A 17,284-nucleotide genomic window follows, 5' to 3' on the forward strand; every position below is an offset into this window, starting at 1 on the left:
TCGCTCGGAACGTGCTGCAGTTTGAGCGACCGAGGAGAATCAAAAGACCAAGGACGTCGGGGACACGTGAGAGGCCGGCGGGACGCAGGCTCCGGCCTCCGTATGCAGTCTTACCGGCGGGCGGCCATGCCGGGCCAGCGCGTGTCCCCGCGCTGCTACCGCGGCAGAGGTGACGGGCTGCGACAGACGCGCGCCTGCAGAGCCACGATTGCTTACGACTCTCTGGACCTTCACAGCAAAAGTCTGCGGAACGAAGCCCGAGAGCTGGACAGTGGCTGCAACGCTGGGCCTGCCCAGGTGCCTGCGAGCGGCGCAAGTGCGTTCTGCGTCCGGTTTAGAAGGTCTCCGTGGGCTTAGCAGACCTCACAACCAGCGCCCCCGGGCGCGCGCTCGCCCCCACTCTGTTTCAAAACATCCAGTTTTGTAGAACTCTAGAAAATCTGGGCAGAAACCAGCAGATTGCTAATTTTATTGGAAGTCTACTTCCGGCAAAAAACTAATTTTTCTAGTTTGTTGTAAATAACATGAAACAAAGTTGAATGAACCTGATTTTTAATAAAACAGTAGACACATCTATGAACACCAACGAAACTACAAGATCGGTTATTCTGAAGAGCTCCCGCGGTAACCCGCCCCGGCCCCGGGTCACGTCTGGGGGCCGGGGTCAGCAGGCCGGGGGGGGTCGGCAGGCCGGGGGTCGGCAGGCCAGGGGTCGGCCTGGGCCTCTCGATATTGGCTCCGAATGGGACTCCGGCCAGATTGGCGGTGGTCCCAAAAGCCCTTTCCCCGTCCTCAAGCCCATTTTGGTCCCCGCAGCCAAGGACCCACCAGCCTCAGCCAGTCCTCACCCACCTGGGGGGTCAGGGAGGCGTGGAGAGGGGCGGCTCCTCGGCCGCCTCCCAGCCTGCAGCCTCCCCGCCGCCCTGCCCTTGGCCCTGCGCGCGCCCCGGCCGAGCTCGAGGGCTGCCACGCCCAGGGGAGCCCGGCCCTCCTCCCACTGCCCCGGCCCGGCGGCCCCAGACCCCGGGCTGGGCGCGGGGCAGACAGCGCTGCACCTGTGAGGGCCCTTGGGGACACCCGCATAAGTCTGCTCCGTAAGTGCCCCCAGGGCTGGGGCTCCCGACGGCGAGCGAGGAGGGGGCCGGTGAGGGGAGCCCACCCAGCCTGCAGGAGGGGCAGCCCGCCCCCACCCTCGCCCCTGAGCAGCCTGGGCCCCTCAGCCCCAGACCCTACCAGCGCCAGCCTGACCCCCAGGCCGCCCCGCCAGCTCCCTGGGCGGCGCGTGGTGCGACATGGCTAGGCACAGGCAGGGGACGCCGGCTCGCAACCCTCCCCCCAGCGCAAGGACGCTGCCAGCAGCCCAACAACAGGCTGCGACCACAACGAGACGCCGCCGCGCCGCCAGCACAAGGGTCCCAGTGGGCCCACGGGACCCCTCCATCTGCCTGCCTGTCGGGCTCCTGCCTCTTCCGAGGGTTTCGGGAACCAGAGGCCTCACCCCAGAGCCGGACAGCACCATCCACTCGGCGTTCCAGAAGCTTACATTGTGCCAGAACATTCTCTAAAGGTAGAAACTGGGAAACGGACATGGCTCAACGGATAGGGCGTCTGCCTTCCACATGGGAGGTCCACGGTTCAAACCCCGGGCCTCCTTGACCTGTGTGCAGCTGGCCCACGCACAGTGCTGATGCGCACGAGTGCCGTGCCACACAGGGGTGTCCCTGCGTAGAGGAGCCCCACGCGCAGGGATTGCGCCCCGTAAGGAGAGCCGCCCAGCATGAAAAAATCACAGCTCACCCAGGAGTGGCACCGCACACACGGAGAGCTGACGCAGCAAGATGACGCAACGAAGAAACGCAGTTTCGCAGGACAACAGGATAATGCAAGCGGACGCAGAAGAACACACAGCAAACGGACAAAGAGAGCAGATAATGGGGGTAAGGGAAGAAAAACAAATAAACCTTTAAAAATAAACAACAAAAAATAAAAGTAGAAACAGCACGACGCCCGTGGAGACAAGCAGAGAGAGCGCGTCCTCCCTCAGCTAGACGTCGTCCAGCCGTGGACGGGACGCCGTGACGCCGGACGAGGCGCCCGAGCGGGGCGGGCCGGTCCTGAGGGGCCGTGCGCAGGCGTCCACGACGCACCCAGAGGGCAAGTCCATGGGGCGGGCCAGGGCTTCGGGCTCTGGAATGAGGTGGAGGCGGCGGCCGCACAGCGCTGCGGACACACAGGATGCCACCGAGCGGCGCGCGCTAAGGACTTAAAGCGGCGAATTCCGTTTAATGTGGGACTCTACCCCCGGTTCAGAGACAAACTGTAAGACCAGCTGAATTCCGGCTGACGACGCGGATGGAAAGTGCCGGAAGCTTTGCTGAAAGCGAAGCGGCTTGGCCAGCAGGGAGAGCCCTCACCGCACACCTCAGGCGCCGCAGGCGGCCGTCCCCGTGTGTCTGTCCAGCTGACCGCGCACAGCGGCGACTGGGCCCGCAGGCGCCATCATGGCCTGCCACGCTCCGTCCTGCTCACCGGCCCCGGCGCCGGGCAGCGCTGCGGGGGCCACGGAAATGGCAGGCACGACTCCTCGTGTGGGTGCCCACGGGCCACCTCGGGGGGGGGTCCGGTGCAGCCTTCTCCAGGGCGCTGAGGTGGCACCGCAGCCTCCGGCCGCCCGGGGCGCCCGTCTCGAGGGTGTGCCTGCACAGCCTTCGAGGGCTCCCCACATTCTCCGCGTTCCTCCCAGGGGCGCAGCCGCCCCCCACCAAGCGCAGGTAGCGCCCCCGCCCTCAGCATCCTGTGGCCGCCAGTCCCCCACTGTGCCGTGCCGGCTGAGCCCCCCATCGCCCCCCCCGGGGGGTCATCCGTTCCCCGCTGGGGCTGGGAGGGGCCAGCGCCACGCAGGCACGGCAGCCGGGAGCCAGCCTGGGCTGCGCTCCTAGCACCAGGCGCCGTGAGACCCGGGCAGGGGGCAGGGGCAGGGTGGGCTGCCCTGGCCAGTTCCTCCAGCACCAGGTCTAAAGCGTGCGGTGGACAGACAGATGCGTCACGGGGTCACCGGTGCTGCCCGAGGGTGTCCATCCCCAGGACAGCGTCAGGACGCGGAGGGGGGGGTCTGCCCTGCACAACAAGGCCCTTCGGGGGTGCGAGCCCCTTCCCGGGGAGAGGGCGCCCCAGAGGGGTGGCCCCGGCGGCAATCCTGGGGCTCCTCCCACGGGAAGGCCACCCCCGGGACACCAAGATCCCACCACAACGCGCCAGCCCCGGACCCCCTCCTCTCCGGCTGCCGGGGGGCTCCCTCGTTTCCAGGCACCACAGGGGTCGCATCCTGCCAGACCCCCGCCCGCCCCCCGCCTCCCTCGGCGGCCCCTGCGCACCCCGCCCCACTTACAGCAGAGCCGGACGCTCAGGCGTCCGCGGCTCCTCGAGGCTGCCGCCGGCTGGGCAGCCTCTGCCCTTTGACCTCCAGGCCAGTGCTGGAAAGTTCCACCGCGTAGGATGCACACGGTCACCGGATCTGAAACTGCATGCCCGGCCCCGGCCCCTTCCTCGCCTCCACCTGCTGCCGTCCCACCCGGCGTCTTCGCCCGCTCGTCCTACCGCCTGCCACCCCCGGGTCACCCTGCGCCCTGCGGCCGCCCCCACCCAAACCTCTCACCCCCACCCCAAATGGCCCCCATTCACACCCCCTGCCAGGCTGTGCCTGCGCCAGCTTCACCCCGCCCTCTTCTCCACCCCAAAGGACATGTTCCCAGGGGCCTCTGCGCCCCGCTGGCTGCCCCTTCGGGGGCTCCCGTGGCCTCCTCACCCCATGCCCGCCTCTCCCTGGGACCTCGCCCCAACTCCAAGCCGCACACGCCCAGCACAGCACCCGCAGCGGGCCCAGGGGGAGCGGACCCCCCACCTCTGTCCAGAGGGGCCACCAGGCAGGCCCAGGACTGGAGGGGGCTCCCCGCAGGGAGGGGCTGAGCCGACCTCCTGAGCGAAACCAGCAGCCCCTTGGTCCAAGACTCGGCCAGCACGACGGCCGCCGGCTGCCACCGCTGCCCGAGCCCAGCCTGTGCGAGGCCCAGAGCAGGCCCCGCAGGAGGCGAGACCCCACCCCACCCGGAGCCAGGGTCCAGCTGCCACCCTGCAGGGGCCCCTCACCCTATCCAGGACCTCCATGGAATCAGACCCCGGCAGCCCGGCGCCCTGGGGGAGGCCCGGCTCACCGTGCAAAGGGCAGAGCCCGGCCGGGCGGCCCTCGGGGGGAGTGGGCAGTGCCTAGCCTTCCCACTCTGCCCCCAGCAGAGCAAGCCAGTCCCTGGTGGGAAAGAACGAAGGCACGGGCCTCAGCAGAGACCCCACGACGAGCCCCGAGGCCCCCCGGTCACGTCCGCAGACTCCGCGACGCACCGGGCCCGGCCCCCTCCCACGCAGCACGCTGAGGACGCGGCGGTACTCACTGTGCTCTCCTGGGCAGGGCATGCCTGGCTGCTCGGGGACGCTGGGGAAGACTGGACAAGAGGCAGAAGGTCAGTGCCGTGTAGCCCACAGTCCCCGCAGCAGCCCACCCCTCGGCGAGGCGCATGGCGGCACCTGCAGCCGCAGCTTCTCGGCAGCCCACGGACACCGCCGTGCGCCGAGTTTACCAGACTTGAGAATACATGGGGTAAAAAACAACCAGGAACAAGCAACTGGAGCCTCTAGAAAACGAAGCTGTCAGAGGAAAAGTACTGATTTCTATTATGAAAAACTTGGCACGGAAAGTGGGGAGAAAATTGCAATTACTTTGAAAAATGATTTTCAAAACCACATTAGGTTCAATTTCTTCACACTCACGGTTCAGTTTAACTACTTCAAAATACATCCTAAACTTCACAAGTTACTAAAACAGAAGCTGGAAAAGCAACTTTCCTTAATCTAGAAAATAAAGTAAATTTTTAAAGACTACAACTTTCCACACAGAGGCAAAATAAATGTGCCCACTGCAAGAAAGTGGACCGCAGTGGACTTAAAATCAAAAACCACACGTGTAGCAAGTGCTGCAAAAACGTGTGCATTTCAGCCGGCTGGCGCAGCGCCAGGGAAAACAGCCGGGTCAAGAGAAGACGGCAGGCGCTTCTGAGCCTGCCCATGACGGGCTGATGACCAGGACGAAGCAGAGGTCCCGGCACACGCTCCCGTGTCCACCAAAGGGTCTCCATGTGCCCCCGGGGACTCGGACGAGGGATGGTTCTAACCAGGTGAGTAAAACACAGCCGGGAAAACCAGCCCAGGCGCTGCCCCCAGCCCTCCCGCCCACCGGCTCCCGAGGGTTTCCACCGCGGTCCTCCCCGCCGCCCCCACCCGGGAGCTTGGCCCCCGGGTCCCACCTCCAGGGCCCACAGCGGCGACGTGGAGCCCGGCCCCCACCTACCGTGAATGGAGAGTCCCGCGTTGCCGCGCCGGCAGGACAGGCGCAAGGCCTCCTCCAGCTCCATGGGGGAGGACACGGTGCAGGGGTCACCTACGGGGGACGAGAGCCACCGCTGAGGCCCGGGGCGGGCGGCCGCGGCAGCGCGCTCAGCCCTGCGTCCAGCGGGGCGAGGCCGCGCAGCCCCAGCAGCACCGGCAGGTCGGGTGGACGGTCAGTCCCTGGTCCCTGGTGACCACGTAACCCAGTCGGTCCCCCGGAGGGAGCCCCAGGTCACCACCCCTCCCTGGCCCGGGCAGCTCCCTGGGCGCGTCGTGGGAGGGTGCAGGACCCTTGTGCTCTCACTGGACAGGAGCCCAGAAGCCTGCAGAGGCCCCGCACACGGCCAGAGCGCCCTCTTGACCTTTAGACCGCGCAAACGCCCGCGTCTTGAGGTAAACGGGACGCGTCCCCAAGCGCACAGAGCGGAGGGACGGGCAGCGACGTCCACCACGACAGCGTCCTCGCGATAAGAGGGCGCTGCCTTGCCGGCACTGCCCCCTCCTCGAAAGCTGCATGCTGGACGCGCACGGCGACGCGGCCCTGCTGGTGCCGCCAGGTCCTCAGCGCAGTGGGGCAGGGCAGAGCAGCCCTGCTGGACGCCCTGTGGCTCCCCAGCGTGCCGGGCGTCGGAGGCTGCTCGGCCCTCCCTCCGCCTCCCCCACGCCGTCCACGTCCCGACCTCGGGGCTCCCGTAACACGGGGTGGCTCACGGACGCGCTCCAAAGGGACAGGGCACCTCCCACGCCCGAGAAGGGGACGCGGCCATGCTTTTATGACGGGCGGGGCCGGTTTTCACTCAGTTCAGGACCGAAAGAGGATCAAAGGAGAGGAGAGGCTCTAACACCTGCCTCGCACCTGCCCGAGGGAAACGGGTGAGGGTCAGGGGCCCCCCTGAGCCAGGACTGGTCCTCGTCCAGCCCCGGACAGGCACCTAGCAGCCTCAAGGGTGCGGGCGAGGGCAGGTAAGGGCAGGGAGGGCAGGTGAGGATGAGGGCAGGGAGGGGAGGGAAGGATGCAGGAGGGCAGGGAGGGCGAGAGCGGGCGAGGACAGGTGAGGGCGAGGGTGGGGGAGGGCGAGAATGGGGGAGGGAGGGTGAGGACGAGGGCGGGAAGGGCAGGGAAGGGTGCAGGAGGGCAGGGAGGGCGAGGGCGGGCAAGGGTCGGGGAGGGCAGGTGAGGGCGAGGGTGGGCAAGGGTGGGGGAGGGGAAGGTGGGGAGGACGAGGGCAGGTGAGGGCGGGCGGGGGCGGGCGAGGGCGAATGACAGAGTGTGACAGTGTGACAGCTAGAAAGCAAGAGAGCAACAGTGAGCATCGGCAAGAAAGCAGGAGAATGAGCGAGAGAGAAAGTGAGAGCAAGATGAAGAGAATGAGAAGGCGTCAAAGAGCCTGAGAGAGCAGAACAGAGAGAGTGAGCGAGAGTGCGAGAGGGGAAGAGAGAACGAGAGGGGAGGAGAGAACGAGCAAAAGAGAAAGCAAGAGTGAGCAAGCGCAGGAGAGGGAGCAAGGGAGAGGACAAGAACCTAAGAGCGTGCTCAAGAGGTGAGAGCGAGAGTGAGCAAGAGAACAAAAGTGGACGCGAGAGCAAGGAGAGCAAACAACAGAGAGATGGAAAATAAGGAGACAGGCAAACAAACGAGAACGGCGGCTCCGGAGCTTCTGGCTGGGCGGCTGAGCGCGGCTTCCCGCAGAAAGAGCGCCGTGAGCGGGCGCCGCGGGCTGCCTCGGCCCCGCCTCCCCGTCCTCCAGCTCACGCACCGGGAAAGCCCAGCAGACGGGGAAGGAAGGGGACAGGGAAGGGACCCCACGTGCGGCCTGCTGCCCAGGCTCAAGGCCAGCGCCCAGCGGAGGGCCGAGGCGGGCCCGGCTGGTGACCCCAGGCGTCAGCGTCCACCCCAAAGCTCAGGTCCGATTTAAGCCCCGACAGCAAATCTATTTCCAGGAAGTGGTCGGTCGTCCCTGCCGGGCCGGGTCGGAAAGCTCAGCTCCCCGGCTCCCGCGCTCCCCGGGTCCCACGCTCCCCGGAAGGTTCCGTCCGCGGGCCGCAGCGGGCGTACCTTCATCGTCCACCCACTTGAGCGTGAATGGCTGCTCCGGGCGCAGCCCGCACATGTCCCGCACTTCCTCGCAGAGCGCGTCGAAGGTGGTGGCCGCGTCCAGGCTGGTGATGAGGATGTCCCTGGGGTGGAAGGCACACGGTCAGGCTTGCGCAGACGGCGCAGTTAGGGCCTCGAATCGCTGATTAAACCAGCGGAACGAAATCGTTCCCCAAGGAAGGGGCCAGGGCCACACACATGACAGCAAACCAAAGGCCACCTCGCGGTCCCCTGGGCAGGCAGGAAGCACCAGCCAGCAGGGACCCGGGCAGTCAGCGCCTTCTCGTGGATGCCCAGGCACCTGCTCCGGCCCCGGGTTCAAGTTCGGGGGGTTGGGTGGGCAATTCTGTTCCCCCCGAACCCATCTGCTGTGTTTAAGGGAACATGGTAGGACGGCCCCACACCGCCGTGAGCAGCGGCCCACCGTGGTGGGCACTCAGCAGGAGGGGACGGACAGGGAGGGTGGGGAGTGGTTAAGGCACTTCGTGACTGGGGGGGGTGGTTCTCTAAACTTGGAGAGACAAATACAGAGTAATTCCAGGGGCGGTTTTTTTTGGAAAACCAAAAGTCACAGGACGTCCCTGCATTTTCTCTTCTCATCCAAAACACGGAAACTGAACCTGGAGAGCCGAGGGGGCAGATTCCCAGGTACAGGGCCGGGCCAAGACGCCCCAGGAGGGGGGAAGGGGGTCACAGCCCAACCCCCCCCCCGAAACCCAGCAGGGTCCTGTGCCCCCACCCCGCAGAGAAACGAGTTGAAATGGTGGCTCGGAGCCCCTGGGCAGGGGGTGCACCCTCACCAACACGCCGACGTGGGGGACTGAACGTGACACGCTCAGGCCTGTAAAAAGACCTGACAAGCTCTGAGATACCCCAAGTGGAAACGTAAGCTCTGCCTGTTCCCCCAAAGCGATTATCTGGATTCCTTCAAGCAAGTCTTTATGCAGGAGCTGAGAACCCAGGAGAGCCGGGCCCTGCCCACCCAGCACCCAGCACGGAGGGGCTGGGGGCATCTTGCCACATGAGGAAAAGGAGGCACGTCACCCTGAGGGCACCCAGACGTGGTGGCCCCGCTGCTCAGCGCCCCGGTCACTCCACCAAGCCCCGGAGGCCCCAGCTGCCACCCGCCAGCAACGTTCCCAGCACCTGAGCCCCCCAGGGAGGCTGCCGTGTGCCCCCAGGTCCTCGGGGCTGGAGAGGGAGTGGGTGGGCCGGGTCACCAAGCTCCTCAGCCCCCACCGCGGCCAGAGCCCTGAGCACGACCCCCGGTTGCCCCCCGACCCTCTCCGATCCTTCAGGAAGTCCATCCTGGCCTTCCACCTCCGCCCGCCCTCATGCCCGCCCTTCGTGTCACATCCTTCCCAAGCACCCACGCTCTCTTCAGCGCCCCACAAAGCTCACCCCCAAACCATCTACCCTGCAGTGCCGGCGCCAGGCCACCTCGCTCTGAAGGCACAGCCGTGGAGTGGGGAAACGCTGGGCGCCAGGGGACGAGGGGGTGCCAGGCGCGGGCGGTCACCATCGCTGCCCCCAGAGACAAGCCACCCACGGCCCTGCCGCCCCTCACTGTGTGGTGGAGACTCAGAAGCAGGGAGAAGGGGTGGGGGCTCCCCGACACAGGGGAGGGTCCCCATCCCCAGAGCCGTGGCCCCAGCTGGCCCCAGTGCACCGCCCCTACCCCGGGGAGGGGAATGGCTGTTGTGAGGCTGAGGCAGGACGAAACTGATGCTGGTGACCCACCCAACGGCCAGCCAGGGTCCTGCAAGCACCTCCGCAGGCCACGGGCCCCTCCCCACACCGGCCCCTCCCCACACCTGCCTCCAGCCACCGCCCCACGCCCTGCCCCGACCCACGTGAGCCTGAGCAAAGGGCACTCTCCCCGCTCTGACCCCCGCCCCCGCACCTGCTCTGACCCCCCGCACCTGCTCAAGTGACGCCATGGACGACTCCAGGGGGGCAGCAGGCGGTGACCCCACGTCCCGCCCGGCCCCACCCTGGTAAACGGTCCCGCCTTTCCCCACCAATGGACGTCACCCCAGCACCCAACCACAGGCTAGTCAGGGTGCCTCCACACCCCCCCACTCAGTGCCTCCAGGGTACAGGCCAGTGGTCCCACTCCCACCCCAGGCCTCTCCCCACCCCAGCATGGGGCCCCTGGCCTCCAGGGCTTCGGAGCTGCGGCGCTGGGTGACCCGCTGCGCTGGGTGACCCGCGGCGCTGGGTGACCCGCCGGGCATGCCGCCCCCTCCGCCAGCCCGTCAAGGAGCTGGCCCCCTGCTGCCCCGTGCGTCCATCCCGGGCTCCTGCTGAGAAACAGAGGATCCTCCCGGGCTGCGGCTCGGGGCCACCCGGCCCCTTGCCCGACCAGGAGCTGCCCCAGGTCCCAGCCCCGAGCCTTGGCTCCACACAGAGTGGGCGCTCGGTGAATATTCCGGAACCGAAGCCTGAGCTGCGCAAGGGTGGGAGCAGCAAGCAGCCGTTCCCAGGTCCCGTCTGCCTTGAGACACGGGCCACAGGCCGAGATGCTGCCTGAGGGAAGGCGGCTGGGGGGCATGTTCCCCTCCTCCTCCCTACCCCCCCACCCCCCCACCCCCCCTCCCCCGCCCTCCGCTGGAGCAGCTGTGAAGGGGGTGTGAAGCCTTCGGGGTAGCCACCCTGACAGGCTCGTCCACGTGTCCGAGCAGGCCCGAGGGCAAGGCCTCCGGGCAGCAGTGTCTCCTGCCGGGGCTCCTGGGGGGGCTCCTGGGGGGGGGGTCCTGGCACAGGTGTTTCCCCAGCACCCCTAGGGCAGGCCCCAGAACCAGAGTTCACAGCCCAGTGTGGCGTTTCAGGGATCCCCTGACCCCTGGCTGAGGCACTTGAGGAAAAGCGGGGAGGGGCTGGGGTTGAGGGACCCTCTCTGGGGGGATGTCGAAGGGAGGGAGGGTGCAGGAGGGAGGAGGAGAGGGGGAGAGGAGGGGAGGGGGCAAGTGGGGGGGGGCTGAGGAGCTGGGGGAGGAGAGAGCAGGAGAGCACGGGGAGAGCAAGGGGGGGCCTTATCAGCCCAGGAAACCGGAGCCGGCAGGTCGGATTACCACAGTAACCACACCACTCCCCGGCCACAGAGGGGCCAGGGGGCCCTCCCCTGAGAACTGCCCCCGCCCCCCCCCACCTGTTTGGCCTGGGAGCCCCCCAGCTTCCCCAGCCCCTCCAGGTGCCTGCCGAGCTCAAGCTGGGGGAAGGCTCCAGGGCCCCCCACTCCCAGCAGGGGGGTGTGGACGCTTCTCCTCTGTCCAGGATGATTTTTTTAAATGCCACTCGTGGGTCTTGGAGCACGGCCCTCCGAGCTGGGGCGCCGGCCAGCCGCGCGCTCTGGGGGAAGGCAGAGCGGAGAGGCCCCAGGACCCCGCCACCCCCGCGCTCCCCAGGCACCACCCCCTCCCTCGGCTGCACCACCAGCCCCCACCGCGGTCCACGGAGGGCCAGAGGCAGACTCCCCGAGGCGCTGCCCACGAAACCGCCCTCTGGGTGGGGAGGAGTCCACGGCACAGCTGGAGGAGGCCGCGGAAAGGGCCACCCTGGGCGCGGCGCGTGCCTGCGTCCTGCTCCCCCATCCCCCGGCCCGCGGTGCGCCCAGATCGCGGTCCGGGCTCCCGGAGGCAGAAGGAGCAAGCGCTTCCAGCCGCCCTCGCCGCTGTGTACACCCGCGTCGCTAGGGAGCCCCGGCCTCTGGGCACGGGTCCCCTCCACGCCCACCGGGGCTGCCCAGCCCCGTGACCGACGGCGCCCGGCGCTCCCCGGGCCGCCCTGGAGGCGCCCACTCGCCCCCTTTCACAGCGGGGCAGTCGGAGACCAGCGCGCCGCGTCCCCCGAAAGACACCCGAGCCCTGCGCCCAGCTCCCCGGGGCCCCTGGTCCCCGCGGCCTCGCAGCGACTTTCGCCTTTTCGAACTGCGCTCTCTGGTCGGGAGAACAGGGGGGCGCTGAGGATTGTAAACCCTGCCGAAGTTGGCACAACTGGGTGAAAAGTCGAGCCCTTACAGGTTTCCGTACTTCCCGCCCGGGCCGCACTCGCCAAGTGTCACCCGCGCTCGGCCGCGCCCCCAGGCCGTGACCCCCGCCCGCCAAGCCCCCGCGGCGGCCGTCCCAGGGCGCCCGGGCCGCCTCTCGGCGCTGGCGCGTCGGGCCCTCCGGGGCGGCCCTGGGCCCACGGGGCCTCGCTGGCCTTCCCCGCCCCGCGGCCGAGACGCGCCCTCGGCGCCCCCGTGGTCCCCGCGGGTCCCCGACGGCCGCGGCGGGCCTCGGCGCGCGCTCACCCGCTGTAGTGCGCCTTCAGGCGGACGCGGACGCCGCTCTCATCCATCTTGGGGCCCGTCCTGCTGGGCATGGCGCGCCCGTCCGTCCGTCCGTCCGTCCGGGCCGCGCCTCGGGCCGGCGGGGCGCGCGGGCCCTGGCGGGGCCCCGGCGGGCGCCAGGTGGGCGGGCGCCAGGTGCGCGGGCGGCGGAAGGCGGAAGGAGCGCGCCGGCGCGGGGGACGCGCGGGCAACTCCGCGGAACTTGGCTGCGGGGCGGGGACGGGGGCGCGGCCGGCGCGGGGGCGCGCAGAGGGCCGGGCGGCGGGGCGGGGGGAGCGGCCGAGCCTGCGGCCAATCGGCGGGGCGCGGCCGTCCCGGGGCGGGGGTGGCAGCACCTGTGGCCAATGAGGGTGCCGGCGGGGCCGCCACCTGGGCCAATGCCGAGGGGACCCCGCGGCCGCGGCCCAATCGCGGCGGCGCGGGGCGGACTACCTGTCGGGCCTGGCGCGGCCTCACCTGGGCCAATGGGAGCGCGCGCGGCCCGGCTCTGCCCAGCAACGCGCCCAGGGCGCGCGGTCCCGGCGGTGGGTTCTCAGGGTGCACCGCGCGCGCCTCCCCGGGGGGACGCAGCCGCGGCGCCCGGGAACTTGGGAGCGCGACTCTCGGCCCCGCCCAGTCTGCTAGCGAGCCCCGGGGGTTCCGGGGACAGCGGGAGGGGCGCCGGGGGCCCGCCGCCAGGACACAGCGGCCCGCGCCTCGGACCCCAGACCCCGACGGCGTCGGACCACCGGCCAGGGCGCCCGGTCGTTTTCCGGGTGCGGAGACTCGGGCTGCGCGCAGCGAAGACCTGGCCAAGCCGCGGGGACGGAAAGGCTCGGCCGAGTCCGGCGCAGCGGGGTCTCCCGGCTCCAGGCACCGCACCCCCCCCCCCCCCCCGCCCCGGGCCCCGAGAATCCAAGAGCCGGGACCGGAAGGTGTGCCGCGCCCGCCAGGCAAGGCAGACTCCCAGACGCTGCGCGGGACGCAGCCTGCGCCTCTCACGCCCCCGTCCTGGCGGGTCCGCCTTAAAAAGGTCTCCAGAGTCCGGCCACCGCCCCCCACCCGCGGCTCCCACCTGGTCCGAGCCACACCTCCTTTGCCTCAACTTCCTTCCAACTCCACTCCCCTCTCCTGTCGGAGACACAGCCGCCACCAGGGTCCTCCTGAAATGTAAATCAGGCCGGCGTGTCCGGCGTTCAAACCGCCCCCAACCCCTGCACTTGCTGGGGTGGGGGGCCAAGACCCCATGGCCCTCCGGCCCATCCCTCTGCCTTTGTCTCCCCCCACCTCAGCTGTGCCCTGTCCCCTCTGCCATCGGGCCTGGCACACGCCACCTCGGGCCTTCTGATTTCCTGTCTCAGGGACGCGAAGTGGGGGCGTCCTGGTGCCATTTCTTGGGCAGGCCCGCCCACACCCACGCCCCAGCCTGACCCGGCGGCCAGGAGTCCCAAGGACACTTTGTAACCGGATGCAATTGCTGGGGTGGGGGCAGGCAGCCCGAGGAGGGACCCCGCAGCCCGGTTTGCGGGCACCTGCAATTGGGCAGCTCAGCACAAGTTCTGTGGGTGCAGGGCAGGGCCAGGGGCCTCTTTCCCTAGTGGGAGGGTCCCTCTTCCCCTCCCGTGCTCTGAGTCTTCCTGGCGTGAGGCCCCCTGCAGCCCCAGCCCCCTCTGCCTCTGCCTCCCTGAATCAGGGTGGGGGGGCTGTGTCCCGCAGGCAGTCAGGTGGGTCCCCCACTCCCTGTGGGCTCCGGGAGCCGCCCCATCCCTCTCCCCGCCCTGCAGGGCCGAAGCCCCCAGCGTTTGCCTTCTTCCCCCCACAGGCTGCACAGCACAAGCCCCCCTCCTGCCCCCTCTGGGAGGGGAGGGGGCATGAATCACTGGGGAAGTTCACCCGCGGCCCCCGATGCTGAACCCCACTGACAGGCGGGGCCAGCCACCCCCATGGCACCTCCACGTCGCTGTGCCTGCTGTGCCCTGGCGACCGGCGTGGCATGGGGCAGAGTTTCCAAAGCCCGCTGCCCCCTCCAGATGCCTGCCGGTTCCCCACTGTGCCCCCACCGCCTCTCCTGGCGGCTGGCATGCAGGGGGGTGAATGAGTGAATAAATGAATGACTGGGTGATGGGACCCCCAGAAGTGCCGGGACCCCGTGCGCCTTCTAGGACCTCAGGTCCTGGGGTGTTGGAGGGGACCCAGGGGTAATGCAGCCTCCACCGACACCCCAAAGGGAGCCCCAGGGGGGTAGCCCCAGGGGGGGCTCCACACAGCTGGCTGGTCGCCCCACTGGTGCCCGAGCCTCCCCCCCTCCCCCGGCCCCTGCTGTGGGGTAATGAGAGGCTTCCAGGGCCGGGCCTGGGGCGCCCTTGGAAAGGAGGAGGGGAGGTGGGGTGGCTTGGCCCCCGGTCACCTTCTCTCACGCCCTCTCGCCCTGTGTGCCTGTTTTCAAGTTGTCCCAAAGATCTCGTGAGCTTTCCGAGCCACACCCGCTATTTCAAAAGGGAAAGTGTGTCTTTTTATTTTTTAAGGACAATAAAAGCACCTCAGGCTTGTGCAGCGTCACCCACCCCCGCGGCACAGGCAGGCAGGAAGGCCAGGCGCCCCGTCCCGACAGGCCCGGCCAGGCGGGGCCCTTCCTGTGCCGCCACGCACCCCAGGCCCCAGCCCTTCCCGGGGCCAGGCGGGAGCGAGCCAGGCGCACCCTCTGCTTTTTATGACCCTCCGGGGGCTCTGACCCTCCAGGCGGGTGGGGGGTGAGGCCTTCTCAGCTTTTCAGACAGTCACAAGGTCACTGGGCGTCCCTGGGGGCTTGGTGCACATCCCTGCCCCAGTATTTCGGGGTGCAGCTCAGCGAGAGGGGCCGGCGAGGACCCCGTGAGTCACAGCGCCCCGCCTCGCTCAGGAAGGGCCGGAACCACTGCTGACCGGCCTCGGAGGCCTCCGCTGCCGCCCGGGCAGGTGTTTCCTGTCTTGTCACAGAATCGCGGATGGCGGGGTTTGGAGCCACTGGCCCAACGTGGCCGACGCGCCGCTCGCTCGCTCACCCGTTCACCTGACCTTTGTCAGGGGCGTTGTGTGGCAAGCTGGGGACACAGCGGAGGGCTGGCCAGAAGGGCCACCCCCGTGGAACCTCCGGAAGATGTCGGCGAGTCACGCGGACGGCAGAACGGCAGCTGTGCCGAGCTAGGGAGGAGGCTGGGGGACGGTCAGCCCCGGGAGACGCTGGCCGTGGGGCCTGGGGATGTGCAAAGGCCCTGGGGCCACAGAGCAGCAGGCGCCATGAGGGCTGTGGAGGGGGCGCGGCGGGGGCTTGATCCTCGGGGCGGGGTGCAGAGGGGGGCGCGGCGGGGGCTTGATCCTCGGGGCCGGGAGCAGAGCTGACCAGGCCTTAGGAAAGTCTCCTCCGTGCTGAGGGGGCGGGCCTGCCCCTCGGCCCCTGGGCTGCGCGCACCTGTCCCTGGGGGCGCACAGGTGTGTCCGTGTGGGCGCACACCTGTACGTGCCTGCGTGCCCGCGCGTGCCAGTTACTAAGTTATTACCTCTCGGTTCCAAATTCACCGCTCGTGTCTGAGAAAACAGATTCCGCGCCGCCCCTGGCGGCCACCAGGGGCCAGCAGCTCCCACAAATCTTCCCACTGCGCCGCGCTACTCCTGCCAGGAGAGGGCGCCAGGCGGACAGCGCGGGAGGAAGGGCTCCCACGGCCGGTTCAGGGCGCGGCATGGCGGGTCGGGGTGCAGGCAAGGACGTCTTGGGTGCAGGATCTGGGGTGCAAGCTGAGGACATTGGGCACAGACACAAAGATGTGGGGGTACAGATCTGAGGGTGAGCAGAGTGTGGACGTGGGGGTATGGATTTGGGGGTGCAAGCATGAGGGCATCTGGGGTGCAGAGCTCGGCGACGCCAGGTGCCCTCCCCCCGCTGGGCCCCCAGCCGCCTCTGCCTGCTGTGTCCTGCTGGCCTGGGGACCCCGCGGCAGCTCCACCCAGGCCCTGTGGGCTCAGCCAGGCCCCGCGAGGGGGGTCCCTTCCAAGCCGGTCCTTCCTCAGGTCCCCTCCCCAGCCTCGAGCACCGTGCGTGCGCGCCGCGTCTCCCCGCCCTGGCAGCAGCGCGAGGATCCCACACATTGGAGGGCCTTTAAAGCGCTGCTCCCGTCTGTGCACGTGTGCCTGTCGCTTCTGCTTGTGCCTGTGTGTGCCTGTGACCGCGTGTGTCCAGGCGTCTGCATGTGCACGTCCACGTGCAGGTGGCTTTGTGTGTCCACGTGTGTCTGTGTGTGTCTGCATCTGTTGTGTCATTTTCTGCATCTGTGTATCTGCATCTGTCTGTTTGGGCATCTGGGCTTGTGTACCTGTGTGTGTCTATCACGTGCTTGTTCGTGTGTGTGCAACGAAGGAGGCGATGGGAGGGACAAGCAGGAGAGCAAGGAGGGGGTGGGGCTGCCAAGAGGGGCAGGGGCCAGAGGGGGAGGAGAGGCTGCAGGGGGAGGGGAGGCTGGGGGAGGGGACAGGAGGGGAGGGGAGGCTGGAGGGGAGGGGAGGCAGGGGAGGCTGGAGAGGGAGAGGGGCAGGAGGAGGGGAGGCTGAGGGGGAGGGGAGGCTGGAGGGGAAGGGGAGGCTGGGACAGAGGGGAGGCAGGAGGGGGAGGGGAGGCTCCAGGGGGAGGGGGCAGGAGGGGAGGGGAGGCTGGAGGGGGAGGGGAGGCAGGGGAGGCTGGAGAGGGAGAGGGGCAGGAGGGGGGAGGCTGGAGGGGGAAGGGAGACTGCAGGGGGAGGGGGCAGGAGGGGAGGCTGCAGGGGGAGGGGAGGCCGTCTGCAGCCCCAGGGCTGTGCCATGTCCTTCAGAGCTTCTCACACCCCCTCTGGCTTCTAGCCCAGATAATGAACACTGTCGTTGTCATCCATTTTCAAGATGAGGAAATGAGGCACAGGCTACCCAGCTGGCACAAGGAGAAGCCAGGATTTGAGACAGCTGTTCTCACTCCAGTCCACATCCTTCCCTGGGGCAAAAAATGTGTCCCCTTGGTACACCCCCGTGTCATGACCCCATTCTGTGGATGAAGACACCAAGGGTCAGGGGAGACCCTGCCTTGTTCAGAATCGTGCAACTGGTAAGGAGCGGGGCTGGAACTAGACATCCCTGCAGAAGCCCCAACCTGGCACCCCGTGCAGCCAGCCAGCCCCAGCTCGGGCCGCGCGGCCTCTCTGGGCTTGGCCGTCCCCACAGAACGAAGCCTGCCCCTGGGTCCTGCCCTGGAGAGAGGGCCCGGGGCCTGCGAGGGAAGGAGGCCCTGCGCCCGGTGGGCACAGGGGCTGCTCCCAGCTGGAGTCTGTCCCACTTTAGAATCCCCTCGGGCGCCTGGTATTACGTGAAAACCCCACGTGAGCCCGACGCGTGCCCCCTGAGGAGGCAGCGCAGGAGCCCACGTCTCCATGGCAACGGCGGGC

The 17,284-nt window shown here is 68.5% G+C and overlaps 1 protein-coding gene across 2 annotated transcripts in view; it reads right to left on the reverse strand.

The window, feature by feature from the left end:
- The window catches only part of PRKCZ (protein kinase C zeta), a 113,448-nt gene extending 101,467 nt beyond the window's left edge, over nt 1-11,981 (reverse strand). The window contains exons 1-4 of one of the 2 annotated variants that reach the window (XM_058304614.1): nt 11,826-11,981; nt 7,493-7,614; nt 5,399-5,488; nt 4,446-4,496 (exon numbers count right to left, since the gene is read on the reverse strand). In XM_058304614.1, the coding sequence (XP_058160597.1) occupies nt 4,446-4,496; nt 5,399-5,488; nt 7,493-7,614; nt 11,826-11,896 (334 nt within the window). In that variant the 5' untranslated portion in view covers nt 11,897-11,981. The remainder of the gene's footprint in view (nt 1-4,445; nt 4,497-5,398; nt 5,489-7,492; nt 7,615-11,825) is intronic. The other variant, XM_071217825.1, reaches the window with a different exon arrangement.
- Between the last annotated feature and the right edge of the window lie 5,303 nt (nt 11,982-17,284).

The sequence above is a fragment of the Dasypus novemcinctus genome, chromosome 9, assembly GCF_030445035.2.
Source record: "Dasypus novemcinctus isolate mDasNov1 chromosome 9, mDasNov1.1.hap2, whole genome shotgun sequence".
NCBI classification, from domain to species: domain Eukaryota; kingdom Metazoa; phylum Chordata; class Mammalia; order Cingulata; family Dasypodidae; genus Dasypus; species Dasypus novemcinctus.